At 48.8% G+C, this 19520-nt stretch overlaps 1 protein-coding gene across 1 annotated transcript in view; it reads left to right on the top strand.

The window, feature by feature from the left end:
- LOC115171567 (potassium channel subfamily T member 2) overlaps positions 1-19520 on the top strand; it is a 90336-nt gene that overhangs the window by 19446 nt on the left and 51370 nt on the right. The window contains exons 2-6 of the mRNA XM_029728515.1: positions 14221-14300; positions 14764-14866; positions 17089-17145; positions 18728-18776; positions 19038-19097. Of these exons, the coding sequence (XP_029584375.1) occupies positions 14221-14300; positions 14764-14866; positions 17089-17145; positions 18728-18776; positions 19038-19097 (349 nt within the window). The remainder of the gene's footprint in view (positions 1-14220; positions 14301-14763; positions 14867-17088; positions 17146-18727; positions 18777-19037; positions 19098-19520) is intronic.

Here is a 19520-nt window from a genome sequence, read left to right as displayed (position 1 = left end):
CATAGCTGACACCCAATTCTTTCTGCAGACATATTGGAATCCCGTTCTATCACTCGAAGCCTTTTAACCCCCATTCAAGTAGGATAAAGAGAGACGAGCCCGTGTGTGAGTAAACACAGGTTCCCGGAGTGAGAGAAGAGAGTGATGGAGACAGCCAGGGATGGAGGAGGATTCACTGAGATGGGGGGATGAAGGGAAGGTAGCATGGAGGACAGCTGCACTGATGATGTATGGCGTGGCTTAATCAATAAAGATCTAACATTAGAGCTTGGCTGGAAATGGGTTGTAGTGAAAGGCTGTTGAGCACACATGCTTACTGTCATTGTGACCTGGACAATGCACAGACCTGGGAAATTATGACTTTCATTTTGTGTGCAGTGTGTGAAGGGATTGTGGGGGCAGGGGAAAGGTGAGCATCGGAGGCTCAACCAAGGATATACTTTCATATCAGTCACAGTGCAGAAGATGACTGGTGTTATTTTCCCCCATAGCATACTAACTGTATACATCTGCATCCTAGAGAGAGAGAGAGCGGAAGAGAGAGAGAGAGAGAGAGAGAGCGGAAGAGAGAGAGAGCAGTAGAGAGACAGAGGGAATCTTGAGGTGTTATATCTAGATGGGGATGTGAGGAATCTGTGTCTACAGTGGTGTGTTGATATAACCATGTCTGTGTTCAGCTGGTGAATGTGTTGATAAAAACAATGAATTATGTTCTCTGTCTCTTCACAGTGAATACACACTGTACATTCTCAGTTCTGTATAAAAATAGTCAAATAGAAAAAATACATGTTCTCAGGTTATAACCTGTTGAGGAAGGGGAACAGATTTTTCCTTTAGAAAATAAATGTAAAACCCTCCTTTTCCTCTTCTTGAACTTTCCTTTATCAATACCCAGTGTGTATCTGGGTCAGGGTCACGTTGTCCCTGCCTGGCTCTCCTTCAATGGTGGAAGCAGAGTGGAGCACACCTAACACTGTGAGACTAGGCTGCCATAGTGGTGTGCAATTTCCCTGCCTCCTGTCGTCCCATTGAATTCCCCTCTCCTTATTTGTAGGCTGTGTGATTGGCATTGTTGCCGCACTCTTTGTCTGCCTGTTCCTGTGTCTCCAAGTCATCTCTGACTGCTCTTCAACTTCCCCACTCTGATTTAAACAGTCATTCATTAATCCTTTATCTATCACCTTTGTTCTTCTAAATAAATGCATTGTGGGTCTTGGGACACACCAGGCGTATCTCCGCTCACAGAATGTTTATTGGGAGTAAGGTGACAAATGAAATCTCTTAATCGCTCAATTAAAGAATTCAAATGCACGTCATTGTCAATGCACACTATCAGTGTGATTTGTAAGAGCTTTTTAAAGGCCTTATCTTTTGAGAGAGTCCTCTTTTTTTCATTTTGTCTTTTCTATGTACTTTGAATCGGCATACTTACTATCAAAAGAAATCCACAAAGTTAGTGAAATGGAAGTTAAATTGTTCTACCTTTTGTATTTCTACCTTTTTACCTCTTTCTACCATTGTATTGTACGCGATGTCTAATATTAAAGAAGTCTCGAGGTATTGCTCGCCTGTGGTAGAGTATCTTATGATAAGCTGTATACCACACTATCTACCAAGAGAGTTCTCATCCATATTATTCGTAGCCGTCTATTTACCACCACAGACCGATGCTGGCACTAAGACTGCACTCAACCAACTCTATAAGGCCAGAAGCAAACAAGAAAATGCTCATCCAGAAGCGGTGCTCCTAGTGGCCGGGGACTTTAATGCAGGCAAACTTAAATCAGTTTTACCAAATTTTTACCAGCATGTCACATGTGCAACCAGAGGGGAAAAAAACTCTAGACCACCTTTACTCCACACACAGAGATGCATACAAAGCTCTCCCCCGCCCTCCATTTGGCAAATCTGACCATAATTCTATCCTCTGGATTCCTGCTTACAAGCAAAAACTAAAGCAGGGAGTACCAGGGACTTGCTCAATACGGAAGTGGTCAGATGACGCGGATGCTACACTACAGGACTGTTTTGCTAGCATTGTCTGGAATATGTTCCGGGATTCATACAATGACATTGAGGAGTATACCACCTCAGTCATCGGCTTCATCAATAAGCGCATCGACAACGTCATCCCCACAGTGACCATACGTACATATCCCATCCAGAACCCATGGATTACAGGCAACATCCGCATCGAGCTAAAGGCTTGAGCTGCCACTTTCAAGGAGCGGGACAGAAATCCGGATGCTTATAATAAATCCTGCTATGCCTTCAGACGAACCATCAAACAAGCAAAGCGTCAATACAGGTTTAAGATTGAATCCTACTACACCGGCTCTGACACTCGTCAGATGTGGCAGGGCTTGAAAACTATTACGGACTATAAAGGGAAACCGAGACGCAAGCTGCCCAGTGACGCGAGGCAAACAACACTGAAGCATGCACGAGAGCACCAGCTGTTCTGGATGACTGTGTAATTAAGCTCTCGGTAACCGATGTGAGCAAGACCTTTAAACAGGTCAACATTCACAAAGCCGCAGGGCCAGATGGATTACCAGGGGGCAAGTGTCTTCACTGACATTTTCAACCTCTCCCTGACCAAGTCTGTAATACCTACATGTTTCAAGCAGACCACCATAGCCCCTGTGCCCAAGGAATCAAAGGTAACCTGCCTAAATGATTACCACCCCGTAGCACTCACATCGGTAGCCATGAAGTGCTTTGAAAGGCTGGTCATAGCTCACATCAACAGCATCCTCCCGGATACCCTAGACCCACTCCAACTTGCATACCGCCCCAACAGATCCACAGATGATGCAATCTCAATCGCACTCAACACTGCCCTTTCCCACCTGGACAAAAGAAACACCTATGTGAGAATGCTGTTCATTGACTACAGCTCAGCGTTCAACACCATAGTGCCCACGAAGCTCATCACTAAGCTAAGGACCCTGGGACTTAACACCTCCCTCTGCAACTGAATCCTGGACTTCCTGACAGGCCGCTCCCAGGTGGTAAGGGTAGGTAACAACACGTCTGCCACGCTGTTCCTCAACACTGGGGCCCCTCAGGGGTGTGTACTTAGTCCCCTCCTGTACTCCCTGTTCACCCACGACTGCGTGGCCAAACACGACTCCAACACCATCATTAAGTTTGCTGACTACACAACAGTGGTAGGCCTAATCACCGACAATGATGAGACAGCCTATAGGGAGGAGGTCAGAGTACTGGCAGTGTGGTGCCAGGACAACAACCTCTCTCTCAATGTGAGCAAGACAAAGGAGCTAATCGTGGACTACAGGAAATGGCGGGCCGAACAGGCCCCCATTAACATCGACGGGGCTGTAGTGGATCGGGTCGAGAGTTTCAAGTTCCTTGGTGTCCACATCACCAACAAACTAACATGGTCCAAGCACACCAAAACGGTCGTGAAGAGGTCACGACAAAACCTTTTCCCCCTCAGGAGACTGAAAGGATTTGGCATGGGTCCCTAGATCCTCAAAAAGTTCTACAGCTGCACCATCAAGAGCATCCTGACCGGTTGCATCCCGGCCTGGTATGGCAACTGCTCAGCATCTGACCGTAACGCGCTACAGAGGGTAATGCGTACAGCCCAGTACATCACTAGGGCCAAGCTTCCTGCCATCCAGGACCTATATAATAGGCAGTGTCAGAGGAAAGCCCATAATATTGTCAGAGACTCCAGTCACCCAAGTCATAGACTGTTTTCTCTGCTACGACAGAGAAAACTGCTGCTACTCGCTGTTTATTATCTATGCATAGTCACTTCACCCCAACTACATGTACAAATTACCTCGACTAACCTGTACCCCCGCACACTGACTTGGTACCGGTACCCCCTGTATATAGCCTCGTTTTTGTTATGTTATTGTGTTACTTTTTAAAAAAATTTTTACTTTAGTTTATTTGGTCAATATTTTCTTAACTCTTCTTGAACTGCACTGTTGGTTAAGGGCTTGTAAGTAAGCATTTCACGGTAAGGTCTAGACTTGTTGTATTCGGCGCATTTGACAAATAAAGTTTCATTTGATTTGATTTGTATTCCCGTGTGGCTCAGTTGGTAGAGTTGGTCCCGTGTGGCTCAGTTGGTAGAGCATGGTGTTTGCAACGCCAGGGTTGTGGGTTCGATTCCCACGGGGGACCAGTACGGAGAAAAAAATGTATGAAAAATGTATGAAATGTATGCATTCACTACTGTAAGTCGCTCTGGATAAGAGTGTCTGCTAAATGACTAAAATGTAAATGTATTGTATTAACTGCTGTATAAAGGTTGTGATGGGTCAGTAGTGCTGTGATGGGGATGGTCAGTGTGAGGTCTGTTGTCTCTCTGGTGCTCACTCGGGTCAGTGCTGTGATGGGGATGGTCAGTGTGAGGTCTGTTGTCTCTCTGGTCCTCACTCGGGTCAGTGCTGTGATGGGGATGGTCAGTGTGAGGTCTGTTGTCTCTCTGGTCCTCACTCGGGTCAGTGCTGTGATGGGGATGGTCAGTGTGAGGTCTGTTGTCTCTCTGGTCCTCACTCGGGTCAGTGCTGTGATGGGGATGGTCAGTGTGAGGTCTGTTGTCTCTCTGGTCCTCACTCGGGTCAGTGCTGTGATGGGGATGGTCTGTTGTCTCTCTGGTGCTCACTCAGGTCAGTGCTGTGATGGGGATGGTCAGTTGTCTCTCTGGTCCTCACTCAGGTCAGTGCTGTGCCATTAGACACAGGGAGGGAAATTAGCAGGAGACCAAGATCTTAGAGATCTCTCTCTCTCTCTCTTTCTCTTTTTTTTCTCTCTCCTTCTTTCTCTCTCTCTTTTCTCTATCTCTCTCTCTCTTTCTTGTTCTGTCTTACATATATCTCTCTCTCTCTTCTCTCCCTCTCTCACACTTTCTCTTATGCTCTCATAAATGCAAATTCAGAAATGCAAATGTCTTCCCTCAGGCCTAATTTTGCATGGCTCACCATTAGATGAACCCTGGCCTTTTCTCGCTGTTGTCTTTAATCTAGCAGGGAACGTTTTTTCAGTAGTTTGTTACTTTTTATTACCGTCAGGGAAGACCTGTGGTTTAAATCACCATGAATCCTTTATTATAGAAAGGAATAATTAGTTTGATAAATTGCACTTGAACTGATAGTAAAGCTTCAAACTCTTTGTTCTGTTTCTGTCACGAATCCCATCGAAGGTGGCTCCCCTGCCTGCTCGGGCGGCGCTCGGCGGTCATCGTCACCGACCTACTAGCCGCCGCTGATCCTTTTTTCCTTTTCGTTTGGTATGTCTTATTGTTTGCACCTGTCCCTCATTTGGTTTATTGATTTCGGTTATTTAAGCCTGGTTAGCCCGCCCAGTGTTGTGCGGGATTATTTTAGCGTCAGGTTGTAATTTATCGTTGGATGTGCTGGCGTTTATTTACGTGTTATTTAATTGCAGGCTGTGCTCCTGTTTTGGGCACTTGGCAATTTACCCACGCCGTTTGTGTTGGCGTTTATCGTGTTGGCCTTTGTTCTAAATAAACACGAAGTTCTGTACCTCTGCTCTCTGCGCCTGACTCCTACCACCACTCCTAGCAACCGTCAGACAGAATCCCGCACCACCTATGGAGTCAGCAGGAGCAGCCTCCCCTCCTCTCCCATCGATGGAGGAACGGGTCCTTCACCATACCACCATCCTCCACCGAATCGGCTCAGCGATGGAGCAGATGATGGAAAGGATGGACCGATGGGAGAGGAGTGGCCTCCCTACCGCATCCCCAGCACCAAATCCCCCTCCACCATCTACCCCTCCACCGACGTCCGGACCCGGAGCCCTACGCCTGGCTCTCCCCAGGGAGTACGATGGAGCGGCGGCTGGGTGCCAGGGGTTCCTGCTACAGTTGGATTTGTACCTGGCTACCGTTCATCCAACTCCCTCGGGAGAGGAGAGCGTAAGCGTCCTCGTCTCCTGCTTAACGGGACGTGCCCTGGAGTGGGCCAACGCAGTGTGGTATGGCCCAGACTCGGCAAGGGATCATTACCCCGAGTTCACCCGCCGTTTCCGGGCCGTGTTCGACCACCCAGCTGAAGGCCGGGCGGCGGGTGAACGGCTGTTCCACCTGCGTCAGGAGACGAGGAGCGCACAGGACTTTGCTCTGGAGTTCCGGACCTTGGCTGCTGGAGCGGGGTGGAACGACAGGGCCCTGATGGACCACTATAGGTGTAGCCTCCGGGAGGACGTCCGCCGTGAGCTAGCCTGTCGGGACACTACCCTGTCACTTGATGAACTGATCGACATGTCCATTCGTCTTGACAATCTGCTGGCTGCGCGCGGGCGTCCAGACGGGGCCCTGTTGGTTCCACCTCCAGGTCCTCCAGCTCCCATTCCTATGGAGCTAGGGGGGGCCGCGTCCAGGGGAACCGGAGGAGGAGGCTCCCCTTGTCCCCAGTGTGGTCGGAGAGGACACACTACCGACCGGTGCTGGGGGAGCTCCTCTGGGAATCGGGATGGCAGGCGGAGCACTCCTCGTCCATCTCAGGTGAGTAAGCACCAACCTCACCCAGAGCCCCCTGTTGGTCACATGTTCGTTTTAGTAACTTTCCCCTTGTTTTCTCCCTCTTTCCAGCATAAGGCGCTAGTCGATTCAGGCGCAGCTGGAAACTTTATGGATCGTGGGCTCGCATTAAGGCTAGGGATTCCCCTGGTATCGTTGGACCAACCTTTCCCCGTGCACTCCTTAGATAGCCGACCATTAGGGTCAGGACTGGTCAGGGAGGCCACGGTGCCACTGGACATGGTAACGCAGGGGGATCATGGGGAACGGATTAGTCTCTTCCTCATTGATTCTCCTGCGTTTCCAGTGGTGCTGGGGATTCCCTGGCTGGCCAATCACAATCCCAATATTTCGTGGAGACAGGGGGTTCTCAGAGGGTGGTCAGAGGAGTGCTCAGGCAGGTGTAAGGGAGTTTCCATCGGTGCGACGACGGTGGAGAGTCCAGACCAGGTTTCCACAGTGCGCATTCCCTCAGAATATGCCGATTTGGCTATCGCCTTCTGTAAAAAGAGGGCGACCCGATTACCACCTCATCGACGAGGGGATTGCGTGATAAATCTCCAGGTAAACGCTGCACTTCCCAGGAGTCATGTGTACCCATTGTCACAAGAGGAGACGTTGGCTATGGAGACATATGTCACGGAATCTCTGAGACAGGGGTATATACGGCCCTCCATGTCACCCGTCTCCTCGAGTTTCTTTTTCGTGAAGAAAAAGGATGGAGGTTTGCGCCCGTGCATTGATTATAGAGGTCTAAATTCCATCACAGTAGGGTTCAGTTACCCACTACCTCTCATCGCTACGGCGGTGGAATCATTTCACGGCGCGCGGTTTTTCACGAAACTGGACCTCAGGAGCGCTTACAATCTGGTGCGTATCCGGGGAGGAGACGAGTGGAAAACCGCATTCAGTACCACATCGGGCCACTATGAGTACCTCGTCATGCCGTACGGGTTAAAGAATGCTCCAGCCGTCTTTCAATCCTTTGTTGACGAGATTCTCAGGGACCTGCACGGGCAGGGGGTGGTGGTGTATATTGACGACATCCTGATTTATTCCGCCACCCGCGCCGCGCATGTCTCCCTGGTGCGCAAGGTGCTTGGACGACTGCTGGAGAATGACCTGTACGTCAAGGCTGAGAAATGTGAGTTTTTCAAACGAGCCGTTTCCTTCCTGGGGTATCGCATTTCCACCTCGGGGGTGGTAATGGAGGATGACCGCGTTAAAGCCGTGCGTAATTGGCCGACTCCGACCACGGTAAAGGAGGTGCAGCGGTTTTTAGGGTTTGCCAATTACTACCGGAGGTTTATCCGGGGCTTTGGTCAAGTTGCGGCTCCCATTACCTCACTGCTGAAGGGGGGTCCGGCGCGCTTGCGCTGGTCAACAGAGGCGAACAGAGCGTTCAGTCGCCTGAAGGAGCTGTTTACCGTTGCTCCGGTGCTGGCTCATCCGGATCCCTCTTTGGCATTCATAGTGGAGGTGGACGCGTCCGAGACTGGGGTGGGGGCCGTGCTATCACAGCGCTCGGGCACGCCACCCAAACTCCGCCCGTGCGCTTTCTTTTCTAGGAAGCTGGGGCCGGCGGAGCAGAACTATGACGTGGGGGACAGGGAGTTGTTAGCTGTGGTCAGGGCTCTGAAGGTGTGGAGACATTGGCTTGAGGGGGCTAGGCACCCTTTCCTCATCTGGACTGACCACCGTAATCTCGAGTACATCCGGGCAGCTAGGAGACTGAATCCGCGTCAGGCCAGGTGGGCCATGTTCTTTACCCGTTTCCGGTTCACGATCTCTTATCGGCCAGGTTCACAGAACACGAAGGCCGACGCACTGTCCCGCCTATATGACACCGAGGAGAGGGCCATCGATCCAGCTCCCATTCTTCCGGCGTCGTGTTTGGTAGCTCCGGTGGTATGGGAGCTGGACGCGGAGATAGAGCGGGCGTTACGGTCGGAACCTGCACCATCGCAGTGTCCGGCAGGTGTTCAGTACGTACCGCTTGGTCTCCGTGATCGATTGATTCGATGGGCCCATAATCTCCCCTCTTCGGGTCACCCTGGGATTGAGAGGACAGTGCGGAACCTGAGGGGGAAGTACTGGTGGCCCACCTTGGGTAAGGACGTGCGGTTCTATGTTTCCTCCTGCTCGGTGTGCGCTCAGAGCAAGGCTCCTCGACACCTGCCTAGAGGGAAATTACACCCCCTCCCCGTTCCACAGCGGCCGTGGTCACACTTGTCAGTGGACTTCCTCACTGACCTTCCCGTATCTCAGGGGAACACCACTATCCTGGTCGTTGTGGATCGGTTCTCGACGTCCTGTCGTCTCATCCCGTTGCCCGGTCTCCCTACGGCTCTGCAGACTGCGGAGGCACTGTTTACCCATGTCTTCCGGCACTACGGGGTGCCCGAGGACATCGTTTCTGATCGGGGACCCCAGTTCACGTCCAGAGTTTGGAGGGCGTTCATGGAACGTTTGGGGGTCTCGGTCAGCCTGACCTCGGGTTTCCACCCCGAGAGTAATGGGCAGGTGGAGAGGGTGAACCAAGAGGTGGGTAGGTTTCTAAGGACGTATTGCCAGGACCGGCCCAGAGAATGGGCGAGATACGTGCCATGGGCAGAAATAGCCCAAAATTCTCTACGGCACTCATCTACCAACATGTCACCATTCCAGTGCGTGTTGGGCTACCAGCCGGTCCTGGCTCCATGGCACCAGAGCCAGACCGAGGCTCCTGCGGTGGAGGATTGGGTGCAGCGCTCGAAGGACACATGGAGAGCCGTCAAGGACGCACTCACAAAGGCGAGTGGACGGCAAAAGAAGAGCGCTGACCAGCACCGCAGTGAGACCCCTGTGTTTGCACCAGGGGATCGAGTCTGGCTCTCGGCTAGAAACCTGCCCCTCCGCTTGCCCTGCCGGAAGCTGGGCCCGCAGTGTGTAGGGCCGTTTAAAGTCCTGAGGAGGATAAACGAGGTGTGTTACCGATTACAACTTCCATCTTACTACCGTATTAACCCCTCGTTTCATGTGTCTCTCCTCAGGCCGGTGGTGGCTGGTCCCATGCAGGAAGGTGAGGTGCCGGAGGTTCCTCCCCCCCCGCTGGACATTGGGGGGTCCCCGGCGTATAGGATACGCGCCATTCTGGACTCCAGACTTCGGGGGGGGGGCCTACAGTACCTCGTCGACTGGGAGGGGTACGGCGCGGAGGAGAGGTGCTGGGTACCCAGGAGGGACATTTTGGACCCCCCACTACTGAGGGAGTTCCACCGCCTTCATGGGGATCGCCCTGCACCTCGTCCTCCGGGTCGCCCTCGAGGTCGGTGGCGGCGCGCTGCGGGAGCCGCGCGTCAGGAGGGGGGTACTGTCACGAATCCCATCGAAGGTGGCTCCCCTGCCTGCTCGGGCGGCGCTCGGCGGTCGTCGTCACCGACCTACTAGCCGCCGCTGATCCTTTTTTCCTTTTCGTTTGGTATGTCTTATTGTTTGCACCTGTCCCTCATTTGGTTTATTGATTTTGGTTATTTAAGCCTGGTTAGCCCGCCCAGTGTTGTGCGGGATTATTTTAGCGTCAGGTTGTAATTTATCGTTGGATGTGCTGGCGTTTATTTACGTGTTATTTAATTGCAGGCTGTGCTCCTGTTTTGGGCACTTGGCAATTTACCCACGCCGTTTGTGTTGGCGTTTATCGTGTTGGCCTTTGTTCTAAATAAACACGAAGTTCTGTACCTCTGCTCTCTGCGCCTGACTCCTACCACCACTCCTAGCAACCGTCAGACAGTTTCCTCTCTTTTCCAACGGTTGTCTTCTCGAGGGCAGGTTAGTCTATCGCTTGTCACCTGGTGAGTGTCACACCTCACACACCACCATTGTTTCACTCAGCGCTCAAAAACATTAAAGGCACAATCAGTGATTTCAATAGCCTGGGCCACTGTCTTTGGTAAGCTGAAGGATGGGTCATGGTTATGAAAACACTTTCAAATTCGTAGAGCTATGGATGCAAGGACTTGATCCATGAGATCAACGTCATCATTTGATTGATTGTTATAAATGATATTCCCCGTCTTAGTACAAGTGTCTGTTTTACCCTATCATAACCCACAATCCAAGGTTGTATTAGTCCATCCATTGTTTATCAATCCATCACATTTTACCACTACAACCATTTGTAAATCAACCGTTGTTACAACAGCTGTTCCAAGTTGTTCTAGGTTCTTTGCAGTAGGTTTATGTCATTTTAGTAGGCAAACAATTATTTTTGTTGTTTAAAATAGGTTTAGTTAATGACCATGAACCACATTAAATCTTATAGATGGTGTATTTAAAGAACAAAATAATCAATCATCAATAATAATTAACCTTATCTCGGGTTCAATCTGACAGGTTTCTGTGTTTGAAGCAATATTTGCCCTTTTTTCACTAATACAATTCAAAGATTTAATCTACCAAAGCAATTATTTTGAGCAATTATCTACTCTTACATCATAATGAGTAAAGCTTTTTGGAAAAAGTAGCCAGGTTATTGCTAGAAGCGATGTGTTATTGTGTGGTTTGTTCTTCTTTGGCTTTGAAATAATGTTCTTCATGACTTTTTAATGTGTTTTTCTTGTTTCCCTCCTTTAGATAACAAATCACACTATAATCTATCCCACGGCTATATTTCCACTTTACTTCTTCTCTTCTGTGGCCCCCTCAAGTCTAAAAGCTGCCTCTTAGAAGCACATCAGGAGCAGACTGACTTTTCAAATGATTTGTTCGTTGCTGTGGAAAGTTGCCATGGATTCTTTCAGAGTTGGAGGGACTATAAAGACACTCATAAATAGAGACATGGATGGTTGGATGGCTGAAAGGGTGATCACCTTTAGTATGTAGAGAAAGGAAATAACAATAGTGGGGGGAGGCAGGATGATGGAATGATTAAGAGATGGGTAATTAACAGCAGACTGAAGGTAGGAGGAGGAGGGGGGTGGGAGAGGGAAGGTAGGAGGGGGATGGGAGAGGGAAGATAGGAGGAGGGGGATGGGAGAGGGAAGGTAGGAGGAGGGGGATGGGAGAGGGAAGGTAGGAGGAGGGGGATGGGAGAGGGAAGGTAGATGGGGAGGGGGATGGGAGAAAGGTAGGGGGGAGGGGGATGGGAGAGGGAAGGTAGGAGAAGGGGGATGGGAGAGGGAAGGTAGGAGGAGGAGGAGGAGGAGGATGGGAGAGGAAAGGAAGGAGGAGGAGGGGGATGGGAGAGGGAAGGTAGGAGGAGGGGGATGGGAGAGGGAAGGTAGGAGGAGGAGGGGGATGGGAGAGGGAAGGTAGGAGGAGGAGGGGGATGGGAGAGGGAAGATAGGAGGAGGGGGATGGGAGAGGGAAGGTAGGAGGAGGGGGATGGGAGAGGGAAGGTAGATGGGGAGGGGGATGGGAGAAAGGTAGGGGGGGAGGGGGATGGGAGAGGGAAGGTAGGAGAAGGGGGATGGGAGAGGGAAGGTAGGAGGAGGAGGAGGAGGAGGATGGGAGAGGAAAGGAAGGAGGAGGAGGGGGTGGGAGAGGGAAGGTAGGAGGAGGGGGATGGGAGAGGGAAGGTAGGAGGAGGAGGGGGATGGGAGAGGGAAGGTAGGAGGAGGAGGGGGATGGGAGGGGGAAGGTAGGAGGAGGAGGGGGATGGGAGGGGGAAGGTAGGAGGAGGAGGGGGATGGGAGAGGGAAGGTAGAAGGAGGAGGAGGAGGATGGGAGAGGGAAGGTAGGAGGAAGAGCCTGATAGGGTTTAGTTGTAAGTAAAACAGATTAATGTGTGGAAAACAGGGACAGTTGCCAGAAAGCAGAGCACTCACCATTTTTACTTTGTTTATCTAAATTTAATTTAGAGGCTGATGCTGTACAGAAAATTCCAGATTGTGCTTCATAGTACTGACTGTGTAGAGGACTACCTCCATTACAAAGTGGAACATTTTCTTGAGCTAATACTTTGATCTTATCAGTGCTAATGTAGGAATTAGTACGGACCCAGTTCAAATCCACTGCCACAATACCATACCATCTAAACCCCAGCCTGCCTAATGTACCATGGCTTTAGCTCTGTATCTAGTGATAATGAGGGTCATTCAATCATTTAAAGTGCGACACACACTGTTCCCAGATCAGCCGTATTCTTTAACTGTTATGACTCTGTTACCTATTTACATATATTGTGGTATAGCAGGCAATTATGTGTACTTTAAGGCCAGATGTTAATGAAAGGTAGAGCCTACAGTAAATATGTTATGGGACATGGGTGTTTAGTGGTAATGGTTGTCTGCAGATAGGAGTAATCAATCTCTTTAGCTTCCCTACTGCCACTTTAATGGGAAGTGCATTGTGTAAAGTTTTCTCACTTCATTCGGTTGGAAATACGTTTCTTACCCAATTGTGCATTTTACTCTCCTTGGTGTTTTTTCAGCATTTTATTCAGCATGTTCATGTATACAAAGAGTTGGCTGACAGATCTACACTGTGTGTGTGCAAACGCGCGTGTCTGAGAGAAATATCGACAGAGAGAAAGATGCTCCATCACCATAGCAACAAAGAGCAACGTTTCCTATGTGCTAAGAGTGTATGGTTGCTAACGGTGTGTGTGTGTGTGTGTGTGTGTGTGTGTGTGTGTGTGTGTGTGTGTGTGTGTGTGTGTGTGTGTGTGTGTGTGTGTGTGTGACTGACTGAGGGACCACTATGTGGGGTCCTGGTTTTCATCTACAGTATTAAAACCCTGTGAAGACCCCCACCAGTAAGGAGATTAGATTGTGACCTTTCAGTTTCATCTGTGTACGTGTGGCAGAGCACCTGTGTGTGCTGGGCCTCTGTTTTCATCCTGTGTCTGGTCGTCCAGCGCTGCCTTCCTCTACGCCACTTTCTGTAGGATGAAAGAACAGAAGAAGTGGCCAATCTCTCATGAGGGGGTCTACCAGGAAATTCGATTTCTTGATGACAGTGTGTATGTGTGCGTGCATGCCGGACTGCGTGCGGGCGCAAATTTGTGTGTGTGTTCATATGCATGTATCCATGGTGTGCACTCACTACTCTTGTGTTTGTTTTGCATGTTATCCCATGTGACTGAGTTCCTTCCTGTGTGCATGCGTGAACTGTATGTGTCCATATACCGATATAGGATCTTAATGGCATATGGAGGTGTGTATTTCAGGCGTTGGCTGTGTGTGTACTATGTGGTCTGTCTGGCTGTAGGGACTGACGGGGGTGAGGGAGGAGAGAGCAGTAATTATGGACTCTTCAAATTCAGCAGAACAGAGGGAAGTCATTTGTTGCTCTATATTTAATCAGCAGAGATAGCGAGGCTGACTGACTGGGGAAGACACAGAGCGACATCATTTCCTCCCGTCTTTAATATAACCTAACCACACTGTTATTTATTTCCCAACTTATTGCTGCTGTTCCTATAACCATTATCACCTCTGTCTATGTCTCTCTCTCTCCACCTCTATTCTCTCACTCCACTCTCCTCTTTTCCATTCTCGCTCTCTGTTGTCTCATTTCTTTCCTTTTATTTTCCCATATCTATCTACCTCTCCCTCAATCTCCACTACTCCCCCTCCCTTTACTTTGGTATTCACCTGTTACCCATCTTCTTCTTCACTGGTCATTCTCCATCCATCCCTCCCTCTCTCCATCCCTCCCTCTCTCCATCCCTCCCTCCATCCATCCCTCCCTCTCTCCATCCCTCTCTCTCTCAGGGTGCAGGTAGAATTCTATGTGAATGAAAACACTTTCAAGGAGCGCCTCAAGCTGTTCTTCATCAAAAACCAAAGATCCAGTGAGTTGTTAATGTTCAGACAGGAAGTTCCTACTTATTGTCCTGTGGACTGGCTGTCATTACATAATCCTTTCTGTTTGGGTGTTCCTTCACATGATTGGTTGCTTCATTAAGTGCTCTGTCGGTGGTGTTCCCTAAGTGGTTTTGACTGTGTGTGACGTGTTGTCCCCTTGCTCTAGGTATATTCCTGTATGTCTATATGTTCTGTATGTCCTATCAATGTCCACTGTGTTCCATTAATGTTCTCAATAACCTAATGGTTGTGTTTACACTGGCAGCCCAATTCTGATCTTTTACCCAATTATTGGCAAAAGATCTGATCGGATTGTTCAAAATACCAATTAGTGGCAAAAGATCAGAATTGGGCTGCCTGTTGATGATAATGTATTATGTTTAATTGATTAATTGATTGACTTTATTGATTAAGTCCTTGCCTTGCTGTGGTATGGTTTATGTGCTGCAGGTCTGAGGGTGAGGCTGTTCAACTTCTCTCTGAAAGTATTGAGCTGTCTCCTCTACATGGTCAGAGTCCTACTGGACGACCCACAGGAGGAGAGACAGGACTGGTGAGGAAGGGGGGGGGTAAATAAGAGTGGCTTTAGTATTGGAGAGGGAGTGAGGAGTATTGGTGGAGAGGGAGTGAGGAGTATCAGTGGAGAGGGAGTAATGAGTATCAGTGGAGAGGGAGTGAGGAGTATTGGTGGAGAGTGAGTGAGTAGTATTGGTGGTAAGGGGGTGAGGAGTATTGGTGGAGAGGAAGTGAGGAGTATCAGTGGAAAGGAAGTGAGGAGTATCAGTGGAGAGGGGGTGAGGAGTATTGTATCAGTGGAGAGGGAGTGAGGAGTATTGTATCAGTGGAGAGGGAGTGAGGAGTATCAGTGGAGAGGAAGTGAGGAGTATCAGTGGAGAGGGGGTGAGGAGTATTGGTGGAGAGGGGGTGAGGAGTATTGGTGGAGAGGGAGTGAGGAGTATCAGTGGAGAGGAAGTGAGGAGTATCAGTGGAGAGGGGGTGAGGAGTATTGGTGGAGAGTGAGTGAAGAGTATCAGTGGAGAGGGAGTGAGGAGTATCAGTGGAGAGGAAGTGAGGAGTATCAGTGGAGAGGGGGTGAGGAGTATTGGTGGAGAGGGGGTGAGGAGTATCAGTGGAGAGGGGGTGAGGAGTATTGGTGGAGAGTGAGTGAAGAGTATCAGTGGAGAGGGAGTGAGGAGTATCAGTGGAGAGGAAGTGAGGAGTATTGGTGGAGTGGGAGTGAGGAGTATCAGTGGAGAGGAAGTTAGGAGTATTGATGGAGAGGGAGTTAGGAGTATCAGTGGAGAGGAAGTGAGGAGTATTGGTGGAGTGGGAGTGAGGAGTATCAGTGGAGAGGAAGTGAGGAGTATTGGTGGAGAGGGAGTGAGGAGTATCAGTGGAGAGGGGGTGAGGAGTATCAGTGGAGAGGGAGTGAGGAGTATTGGTGGAGAGGGAGTGGGGAGTATTGGTGGAGAGGGAGTGAGGAGTATCGGTGGAGAGGGAGTGAGGAGTATCGGTGGAGAGGGAGTGAGGAGTATTGGTGGAGAGGGAGTGAGGAGTATCGGTGGAGAGGGAGTTAGGAGTATTGATGGAGAGAGAGTTAGGAGTATTGGTGGAGAGGGAGTTAGGAGTATCAGTGGAGAGAGAGTTAGGAGTATCAGTGGAGAGGGAGTTAGGAGTATCAGTGGAGAGGGAGTTAGGAGTATCAGTGGAGAGGGAGTTAGGAGTATTGGTGGAGAGGGAGTTAGGAGTATCAGTGGAGAGGGAGTTAGGAGTATTGGTGGAGAGGGAGTGAGGAGTATTGGTGGAGAGGAAGTGAGGAGTATTGGAGGAGAGGGAGTGAGGAGTATTGGTGGAGAGGGGGCGAGGAGTATAAGTGGAGAGAGGGTGAGGAGTATTGGTGGAGAGGAAGTGAGGAGTATTGGTGGAGAGCGAGTGAGGAGTATTGGTGGAGAGGGAGTGAGGAGTATTGGTGGAGAGGGGGTGAGGAGTATCAGTGGAGAGGGGGTGAGAAGTATTGGTGGAAAGGAAGTGAGGAGTATTGGTGGAGAGGGAGTGAGGAGTATCGGTGGAGAGGGAGTTAGGAGTATCAGTGGAGAGGGAGTTAGGATTATTGGTGGAGAGGGAGTGAGGAGTATTGGTGGAGAGGGAGTTAGGAGTATCAGTGGAGAGGGAGTTAGGAGTATTGGTGGAGAGGGAGTTAGGAGTATCAGTGGAGAGGGAGTTAGGAGTATTGGTGGAGAGGGAGTGAGCAGTATCAGTGGAGAAGGAGTTAGGAGTATTGGTGGAGAGGGAGTGAGGAGTATTGGTGGAGAGGAAGTGAGGAGTATTAGTGGAGAGTGGTCAGTCAGTACTTACCATGGAGCAAGAGGGATAGGTAAAGATGAGATGTAAGGGTTGGGTTTAAGGTAGTTTCGCTTGGCCAGGGGCTGGGAGATTGAGACCAGATGTAGGGAAGGACAGTGGAAAGGGAAAGAGTAGGGGGGAGAGAAATGGGTAATGTTGAGAACACCGGCGTTACAATTCTGGAGGAAACAGAGAGAGAGAAATTTGAGGTCATATAGGATGGGGTTGAGGAAAACAGGAAGCTAGAACTCTTTGAATGTCCAAACATGACACGTTTCAGTCCTCTTGTTGTGCATGTTTCCCCCTGTAGTCTGGACTGTTCCAAACATGACACGTTTCAGTCCTCTTGTTGTACATGTTTCCCCCTGTAGTCTGGACTGTTCCAAACATGACACGTTTCAGTCCTCTTGTTGTGCATGTTTCCCCCTGTAGTCTGGACTGTTCCAAACAGAATGCATCGGTCCACCCCAGCAGGACCCAGTTTGACTGGTAAGTTTACATGTTTATGTCCAATTCATCTTTAATGAGGAGCCAAGACTGGTCTGGGAGTCTAATACAGAGGGTCACAGAGATGTTCATCCCGTGTCCACCACAGAGCACTGTAATGAGACCATGTACAACAGACAGTTAATGATACTTGGAGTAATAGAGAGGTTGGAGATGTAGATATGGTACATTATGCAGGTTGACGTTTATTGTCATGACTCTTGCCCTGGAGGCAGATCTGAGCGATTTCCGCTAGATGGGTCAACTGCATAGAAAAAATTGGCTATATCCTAAAAATGTATGAAAACAAAAATGTGCTTTTTGGTCTTAATTTAAAGTTAGGGTTAGGCTTTAGGGTTAGCAGTGTGGTTAAGGTTAGGGTTAGGTTTTGATGACTTTGTGGCTGTGCCAGCTAGTGACCATTCTGCCTCCAGGGCAAGATTCATAACAATAAATGCCAACCTGCAAACATTATATTATTACAGTAGCACGTTAGTTTGTCACAATGTTACCTGTATGGATTTCATGCCAACATAATATGTACTGTATGTAGTGTCCATATAATCTAATTAGCAGCTGCTGTCTGTAAACCAGTCAAAGACTGATACAGGAAATGTCTTGGGGCTGCTGTGAGTGTGTTTACTAGACCAGAGCCTGAAGGGGAAGTAAACAGAAACTATTTGAATTACGAGTCTTGGGACTGATGATTTGCACTTAAAAGTGAACTTAGTTTGCACTCATCCAAAATGTACTTACTAGGAGTGGAATGTCCTGTGGTGTGGACTGAGATTCAAAGGCACGAGTGAGTGAGTAAGCGAGCGAGTGAGTGAGTGAGTGAGTAAGCGAGCGAGTGAGTGAGTGACCAACAAACCGACCGTCCAACTGACTGAGTCTGTCCCAGATGTGACTGGGTCCTTGGGCTCTGCCTCCAGTCCTGCTCAGGGACATATTTATTTCATTGGTGGCTGGTGACACTGTGTAAACTCCGGCTATAAATGAATAACATTTACACTTACATTTTAGTCATTTAGCAGACGCTCTTATCCAGAGCGACTTACAGTAGTGAATGCATACATTTCATACATTTTATTTTTTTCTCCGTACTGGTCCCCCGTGGGAAGGAGTATGACAGAGTGTGCTTAGTAACGACTTTGGCTGGCTGTTGCTCCAGGCAGCACACTAAGAGGACACACACACACACACACACACACACACACACACACACACACACACACACACAACAGCAGCAGACATGATAAGCCCCGAGGCCTCTGGATAGAGCCGCTTTCTCACAACAAATCTGCATTCATGTTATCTGTGAATATTGATTGTGATGCTTTTTCACAGAGGTAGTCTAATGGCAGCTGTAGTTCAGAACCACTCGCTTGTAAACAACATAATTACAAGAGGTGTTATGACGTTGGATTGATCATATTTGAAAGGGAGTCCTTTTAATATTTGCCCCGTTACATCTCCTTTTTCTTTTCTTCTCCCTCTTCCTTTCCTTTTTCCTCTCCCTTCTTTCCTCTCCTCTCTCCTCTCTCTGTGTCATGTATGATGTGCTCTCTTGGTTCTGTGTCTGCAGGTCTCTTATCATCTGGGTGAATAGGCCTCTGCCTTTGTGGGCTCTACAGGTCAGACACAATGTTGAACTGTCATATTAACAAGGCTGTCTGCACACACACACACACACACACACACACACACACACACACACACACACACACACACACACACACACACACACACACACACACACACACACTCTCTTTCTCTGGTTTATTGCTTCACTTTAACTTCTTATTGATGGAGTTCAATCATCAAAATGATGATTCCACCCACTCTCTTTCTCTCTCTCTCCTTCTCTCTCTCTCTCTCCTTTCATCTCTGTCCAGGTGCTTGTAGCTTTCATCAGCTTTTTCGAGACCATGTTGCTGGTGTACCTCAGCTACAAGGTGAGTACACTGTAAATCTGTTCCCTGTAAATGTACAGAATTATACAGGCACCAGAGTTGCCAACGTAATACAGTAATTTTGCTGTAATATATTTTACAGTACTATTTCCCTTACTGTAAAACAGATTACAGCATCCCAAAATTACAGTATTGCGCTGGTAACTCTGGTGCCAGGTCAATGCTGTAAATTTACAGTGAAATTCTCACTGAAAACTAAATGTAAGAAAAACTTTTCATTTCTACATAAAATACATATATTTGAATTGGTAACAATATTAACAACAAATTACACAATATAATTGACTATAGAAGTAACAACAGTTAACCTGTTGGGGCTAGGGGGCAGTATTTGCACGGCCTAATAAAAAACGTACCCGATTTAAACTGGTTACTACTCTTGCCCAGAAACGAGAATATGCATAT

Source organism: Salmo trutta, chromosome 32 (assembly GCF_901001165.1).
Source record: "Salmo trutta chromosome 32, fSalTru1.1, whole genome shotgun sequence".
Taxonomy (NCBI): Eukaryota; Metazoa; Chordata; class Actinopteri; order Salmoniformes; family Salmonidae; genus Salmo; species Salmo trutta.
Note: the sequence above shows the minus strand (reverse complement) of the source record. Positions and strands in the feature narration are given on the sequence as shown.